The 7,500-nt window shown below is 40.8% G+C and overlaps 1 protein-coding gene across 1 annotated transcript in view; it reads left to right on the plus strand.

Moving 5' to 3' along the window:
• Positions 1–843: 843 nt before the first annotated feature.
• The window catches only part of coro1a (coronin, actin binding protein, 1A), an 8,543-nt gene continuing 1,886 nt past the window's right edge, over positions 844–7,500 (plus strand). Inside the window, exons 1-7 of the mRNA XM_080448491.1 lie at positions 844–999; positions 2,537–2,743; positions 4,732–4,854; positions 4,983–5,112; positions 5,858–6,039; positions 6,441–6,560; positions 7,204–7,308. Of these exons, the coding sequence (XP_080304617.1) occupies positions 2,543–2,743; positions 4,732–4,854; positions 4,983–5,112; positions 5,858–6,039; positions 6,441–6,560; positions 7,204–7,308 (861 nt within the window). The 5' untranslated portion in view covers positions 844–999; positions 2,537–2,542. The remainder of the gene's footprint in view (positions 1,000–2,536; positions 2,744–4,731; positions 4,855–4,982; positions 5,113–5,857; positions 6,040–6,440; positions 6,561–7,203; positions 7,309–7,500) is intronic.

Genomic DNA, 7,500 nt, shown 5'->3' on the forward strand with positions numbered 1-7,500 from the left:
TGTGTGTGTGTGTGTGTGTGTGTGTGTGTGTGTGTGTGCGTGTGTGTGCGTGTGTGCGTGTGTGCGCGTGTGTGTGTGTGTGCGCGTGCGCGGGGTTATTAGTTTGTTCAATAACAAAGCTATAGTGTGATAGTTACAAGATTACACATACACTGTTCCTTCATATTTTATTGTTTATTGATAGATTACAATCAGAAGAAAGAAGAAATACAAATCCACTGTTTTAAATAACTTTGACTTAATTCAAACAAAACTGCTTTCAAATGTAATAGTGAATGGCTTCTGGCTTTTCTGCCTTTATTGATTTATCAGAGGGGTTGAACACTTTTGCAAGACTAAGTACTGTATGCCTGACACATGCCTGACACATGCCCCCCCCCCCCAAACTAAGGAGGCAAACTAAAACACAACAGAGCTTTCAAAGTAACCTTTAATAATGAACTGCTTTTTTTAACCCATACCTCAACAGAGCTTGTAGATCGGCTATTTTTGGCTAATGTTCCCCCCAGAATATAGATGCTGGGGTTCAAGTGGTTAAACACAACTTTCCATTTTCCTATATATCTCACATAGTACCTCCATGTACCCCTAGGGGTACACTGCTCTATTGGCCAGGTTTGATCACTGAACTCCCCAGACGTCAACCAGTTTTTTAAATAAAATGCCACCAAGGCAGAGATCTTCAACTGGTCTTTGAAATCTTGAGAGGAATTCTTGCATTTTACATTATTATTCGTCTCACAATGTTGACAGAGTGGTTTCATGAACAAAAGTTGCAAATGCAATATTGTTCCAGATCGTCTTTCCACATCTGCAGGCTCTTCAAGCTCAATATGTAGAAGAAGTCAAAGAGGAGGACACCTCCCATTTCCACCTTCATGTCTCACTTCCTCCATCACACACACAGATCTACTTAAAAACTACCGCTTCTGGGTCCTCATTCCTGTTGGTTGTGCTACTGACCCCGACTTGAGCTGAACCAACCACTCCAACTCCCAGGTAAGCCTACCGCATCCATCTCCTGGACAGTAAAATACTCTTTAACCCTGAGAGTGTACACGTGTACACTTACACCCTCATGGGTCCATTTGGTTACGTACACAATTGGATAAATTAACGCTGAAGGATTTCACTGTGTGCTTCTCCTGACATTCACCTACTGTATGTATATCAGTTAATCTGGAGAGATTTCATTTAAAATCTTACACAGTGTATACAAAACAGAAGGTCAACAAGGTTAAGGATTTTGCATAATTTTACTAAAGATTGAACTCTTGTCCTGAAGTCACTCTACCCCTTTATGTTGAGTTAGTGAAATGCAATGTGTGAGCTTTTGCCTGTTGCAGGCATGTCTTCCACTTTTGACAGTGAGAGTGAGCAACCCACATTTAGGCCACTGATGAAATTAAGGCTCTCTCTATAAAGGATTATTGAATTAGGTGCAGGGTGGCCAAAGGGGTCTTGTGATGCACATGCCAACAAAAGAACTGTACGTTTTAGACTCAAAGCATACTTTTAGGCGCGGCTCTGGATTTGAGGAAGTCGAGGCTGCAAATGGAGGTAAAACTAAAACATATTAAGTCTATCAGTCTGAGTGTTGATGCAGTTTGGTGGGCCTGCACTTATTTCAGTCACAATTCACTGAAATTCCATCAGGTTTTAAGCTTAAGGGTAAGACACATTTGTTTTTCAAAATTGAATTTCAGCTTAGCATCTTTTACATTTTAAGTTTGACAGTGGAATCATTTCTTTGCATGCATGTCCATTGACATAAGAGATCAAAATCATACAAAACACATGAGAACAAAAGAGAGCATGTGTGTGAGGGGAAAGAAACTGTGATAGATATGTTGTGGTTGCTGCAGGATGTGGTTTAAACTGTTGCTTGGTGTAAAGGTGCATGGTTGTGTACAGCCTGCTTCTTGTTCTTGATGACACATTTGCACTCAGTACAGTAGTCCCATGCAACTTTGTGACACTACACTGGTATACTGCACACTACCGTGCTGCTGTCCTTCAGTTTGTATGCATAAGTATCAAGTAATGCACCAAATATGAAACATACCAGTTTCAGGCAGACTGGAGGAAGTACTTGTGAAAGACTCTTCTTCCTCTTTTCTCAGTTTTCCTGTATTGTCTGTTTCCTGCAACTGTGTGTCTGCTACTTGATTTCCACATGATAAATCAGCCTTGTAGCCTGCTAGGCAAACAAAGACCTAATGACTCTGAAGTTGCCATTCAGTTCTCATTCACAATCCCTATACTGTATGCTGTATATTCTGTCATTCAAATGAGTAATGGCTTTGTGCCTTTGTATTTATACCTCAGAGTAACATTTATAAGCCACTGTTAAGAAAAGCCTGGAATTTGAATTTGAAACAATTTAGTTAGATTTGATATTTCGCATTAAGTACCAAACATCATTACGTTTTTTGTGTTACAGCCATAAAGTCCTGCTAGTGACATAAAATACCTTCCATTCTTTTTCCCCCTCCTCTTCCTCTACATGATTTCGCTGCTTCCCATCAACAAACAGTGCACCATGTCTCTAAAGGGTATTGTGAGGTCCAGTAAGTTCCGCCACGTCTTTGGCCAGGCGGTGAAATATGACCAATGCTACGATGACATCCGTATCTCCCAGATGACATGGGACAGCAACTTCTGCTCGGTGAATCCCAAGTTTGTGGCCATGATCGTGGACGCCAGTGGAGGGGGGGCCTTCATGGTTCTGCCCCTGAGCAAGGTGGGCCTAAGCAAAAGTCATAGGGAAGATCTATGCATGAGGTTATGCTGGTGAAAGTTGGTAGGGGGAAGTGGCCAAAGGTGATACTGTATAAACTTTAATACAGACACTTGCATTGAAGTCTGTCCAGGAAAGTACTGCAATGTTAAATCAACTTAAATTTCAAGTTTATTGTCACAAGTTTACATGAGTAAAAGTATATTTCTGTACTAGCTCCCACACTTTGAAATGACAAAATATATCTAAGAATAGAGAAAGAAACAAAACGAAACAAATGAAGTGCTAACTGCGAGATGAGATGACATGAGAAATGATATGATGCTTTAGTTTAGTGTCTTCTGATGCAGAAAATCGTTTTTCCTGCAAAGCAGTTTCCCACCAATTATATTTGAAAAGTGTGTAAGTCTCCACCCCTTTACCTGCTAGATGTGTCAAATTAGGTCATAATGCCAAAGAACCATGTTTCAATTCTATGTTTGGCTTAGTAGGCGGCATCACGCATTCAGCTGAAAAAGGAAGTTTCATGTGCCATTTCAGCACTACACGTCACTCACTCTGCTGTTGCGAGTTTTTTGCCATATTAGGAGTGCTTCACTGTCACATCAGTATGGACAGGATGTGGTGTGAACTTAGTTGTTTTGCAGTCACTTTCGTATGTGGAGTACTTTGGTGGCTTGCACAAGTTCTTTATGGTATTTCATTAGCAGGCAAATTACACAGTAAAATCCTGTGTTCATTTAATTTTGAATTCATTCAGAATTCAGAATTCATTACTAGCCTATAGGCCTACAATATGTACCACATTGATTATGTGAAACCACTCAAAGACTTCTCCAGGAAGTATCTGTACTGTATGTTTCCTCGGGCCAATGTTCCTTTAGTCTTAAGCACTGGCACTGGCACTTCATGGCATTCATGGTTTAATTTTCAATGTCACATAGCTGTTGAAGGAAAATATGGTAAAGAGAGAACACATTTCTGAAAGAATGCACTGCACGGACCCTCTGTCTTGAGATGAATACTGGTGCTGTCAAGCTGGTCTAAGGGTGTATTTAGGTACCAATAACTTGGTCAGTGGTTGTCATTGTTCCCGTGTCAACCAGAATGGTTAATGGACCCTCTTGTGTGATTTATGGGGGAATTTGCCATTTAGCACTTCAGTCAACGCATCTTCACTTGATCAAATGCAAGCCTCATAGCAATGGGTATTGGAGATAAAGCTGCACTGGATTAAAATTAGTCAAATGAGTATGGCATAATATGCTTGAATGCACTCTTAATATTCCAGGACTGATTTGAGCTGACATGCGTAAGGACAGAGAAGGATGACAATTAGGGATAAAGATGGTAGCCCTGGCCAGAGGGCCACAGGACTTTGTGATCTCACAGTTGATTCCTCGCCACTCGAACCCAGTTAACAGGCATTAGGGGTAATTGGGAGGCATACATATACAATTTCAGTATCAGCTGACTATCAAGTTTCCACGTCCTATCTATGGTAACACATTCATGTTTCCCAATCTCTCATCCAATTCCAAAATCACAGTGGCCCTTTACATTACCTCTGAATTCCTTTGTGTTAGCCAGTTTGCTATTATGTTTTAGCTCCTTGTCCTATTTAGCCTGAGGTACTGAGGTTGGAAAATGAAGTGTCATGTTTTGAAATTTATTTGTTTAATTGTTTTTCCTGCCCTCTAATATTTACTGCCTACTATTGCTTCCTTACATTTATTGAGTTGTTGCTAAACTTGTCTTTTACAATATTGTATTGCTGTTTAGTTAAACACTTTGTGTGATAAGTGTATATATTTATTATTATTACTACTACTACTACTACTACTACTACTACTACTACTACTACTACTACTACTACTACTACTACTACTACTACTAATAATAATAATAATAATAAAAATAATACATTCATATTATATATTCTTACTTTGTTTATGTATATATTGTTAAATCACATTTCTCTCTCTCTTTAGTCAGGGCGCATTGACATGTCATACCCCACTGTATGTGGCCACACAGGACCTGTTCTAGATATTGAGTTTTGTCCCCACAATGACAACATCATTGCCAGTGGATCTGAGGACTGCAGTGTCATGGTAAGACGTTGCATCACTGCAATTGCTTCAATCTTTTCAATATGAATCTTGCAAGGAGCATTGAGTAATTGTTCTTTGTTATTAGGCAAGTCAATTAAGTGCTTATGTGCCTTGCTGATGTCTGACAGATTTGGGAGATCCCAGATGGTGGCCTGGTCACGTCTATGACAGATCCTGTTGTCAAGCTGGAGGGACACTCCAAGCGTGTGGGCATTCTGAGTTGGCACCCCACTGCCCATAATGTACTCATGACTGCAGGTATTTAACTCATCCAATAAAGCATGCCTGTAAACAGGGTTCAATTTGTTGGGGAAGATGGTAGGAAATCCATGCGTCTACTTTTGATATTGCCCCTTTGGTCATTATCTCCGACAGGCTGGGAGGAGGTGGAGATTGCGTTTTGGCCCTTGTCGGTGTGTGTGTGTCCGTGTGTGTGTCTGTTTGTCTCTCCGTCTGTGTGCAGCTAATCTCAGACACCGCTAGACAGATTAGTATTAAACGTTGCATGCACACTCCCTGTATGCCTTGCAAAGTAAGCCTGTAGAACATAGTAAGTAAAAAAAAGTAAGTAAGCCATGCCGAGCCATGAGGCCCATCTCCTGTTTCTGTAGCGTGAGGCAGCTCGATGTACAAGTACACCCCCTGGACATGACGCTATATATGTCACAGGGACTTCACCCCATCCAACCCCTGAGGCTGTTGAACGTAGTAGTTCAAGTAAAGGTTTTCAAATCCACCTTATGATGGTGCTTTAACGGGGCCACTTTACATTTTGTCCTATAACTTGTGACTCATAGCAGGTAGTCGTCTTTCAATTTAAAAACAATATCCCTGGATTCCTTGGGTCATAACGTAAATCCCCACATAGGCCACACCCATTTCTGAAGTTGCATGATGAGGCATACTCCACCACTATCACAATTTATTCAAATACTGCACAGAGCTTGCAATTTTCTTGCTTATGTTTTCTGTGATCTCCATTGCATGCTACTGCCCCCTGCAGGTTGTGACAATGTGCTGATTCTGTGGAATGTGGCATGTGGAGAGGCAGTGATGAGGCTCGACACATTACATACCGATTTAATCTATAGCGCCTGCTGGAACAGGGATGGCTCCAGGATCCTCACCTCATGCAAGGACAAGAAGCTGCGTGTTCTGGACCCGCACAAGGGGACAGTCATTGTTGTAGGTTCTACCTCTAGTATTACTGGTCACACTAATAATAATCTTTATATTCCAGAGGCCCAGATAGAAGTACATAAGCCCATATTTTTTCCTGATTTTTTATTAATACTCCGAAAGTTCATGTCAGCCTTCAAAATGTCATATCTTTAATGCCACAACTTTCGTACAGGGCAGAATCTTAAATCTCCCCACCTCTTTTCTGGAAATGTTTTGTTAAAATCCCCTTAATGCAAAAAAAATTATGACCCTTCTTTTGAGGCCCAGTCCTGGTTTACAACTATTGATTTGCTCACCGAACAAACCTCTGTGTTCTCTGTTCTCTGGCAGCCTACACACAGGGCAGAGTGTTAACAACCATTATCAGTGCTCTTCCCTTCACTGACACCACCTTTCTGTCTTAGGAGAAGGAGAAGCCTCATGAGGGATCCAGGCCTATTAAGGCAGTGTTTGTGTCTGATGGGAAGATCCTCACTACAGGCTTCAGTCGTATGAGCGAGAGGCAGGTGGCACTCTGGGACCCGGTATGTGTCAAGTTTTATATACATAATAACATATACATGTAATAGCTCTTCACTATCATGTGCCAAATAAGTCACATTGATCACAGCAGTCTGGAGTCTGCAGAGCCAATACAAAACCCACTGTATAATTGAACGCATTAAAACCGGGAAAGCGTCTGTGTCATTTTAGATTAAATGTTATACTTTTTATTCAAAAAAAGCAAATACACAAGCTCATATAGCATATTGGAAGAATTGTGTATATATATATTATATATATTCAAAGATGTGCACACATATTCACAATTCTTCCATGAAAAAATTGCTTTAAAATATTATTTTAAAGCTATTTGTTTTTACTCAAATCTTTGCTTCTGGGGGCCCCTGGCGTAAACTATTTTGAGATGGGGGCCAAATACATATAAATTTGGTGGATCCTTGACATAAAAAAGTTTGAGGAACCACTGATATTAAAAAAAGCGTTTTTCAGAAAACTGTTCGACATTTGTAGAATCGGCCTCAGGTCTTAATGGCTTAAAATAGGCATCGATGATACATTTCATGACACATTTAATTTCACATTATATATATAGACATGTACATTTCCCCCCATTCTTTTTTAAATTCTAAAGGTTTTCCTTTGCCTGAATGTGTGTTTTAACAGAGCAGCTTTGGAGAACCACTCACCTTGCAGGAACTGGATACCAGTAGCGGTGTCCTCCTCCCATTCTTTGACCCAGATACTGGCATCGTCTACCTCTGTGGCAAGGTTGGACTTTTAGAGATCTCTCTCTTGCTCTCTCCTCCCCTCTCTCTGGGCATCTCACCCTGCTCTTTCCCTCTGACCCATACACACGCTGACCCATACACACGCTGACCCATACACACGCACGCACGCACGTCTTCAATTGATCATGTCCCCAGTTAGACATGTCCCCAATTAGACATGCCGTCACCAATA

This window comes from Gymnoscopelus braueri, assembly GCF_963280865.1.
Source record: "Gymnoscopelus braueri genome assembly, chromosome: 13".
Taxonomy (NCBI): domain Eukaryota; kingdom Metazoa; phylum Chordata; class Actinopteri; order Myctophiformes; family Myctophidae; genus Gymnoscopelus; species Gymnoscopelus braueri.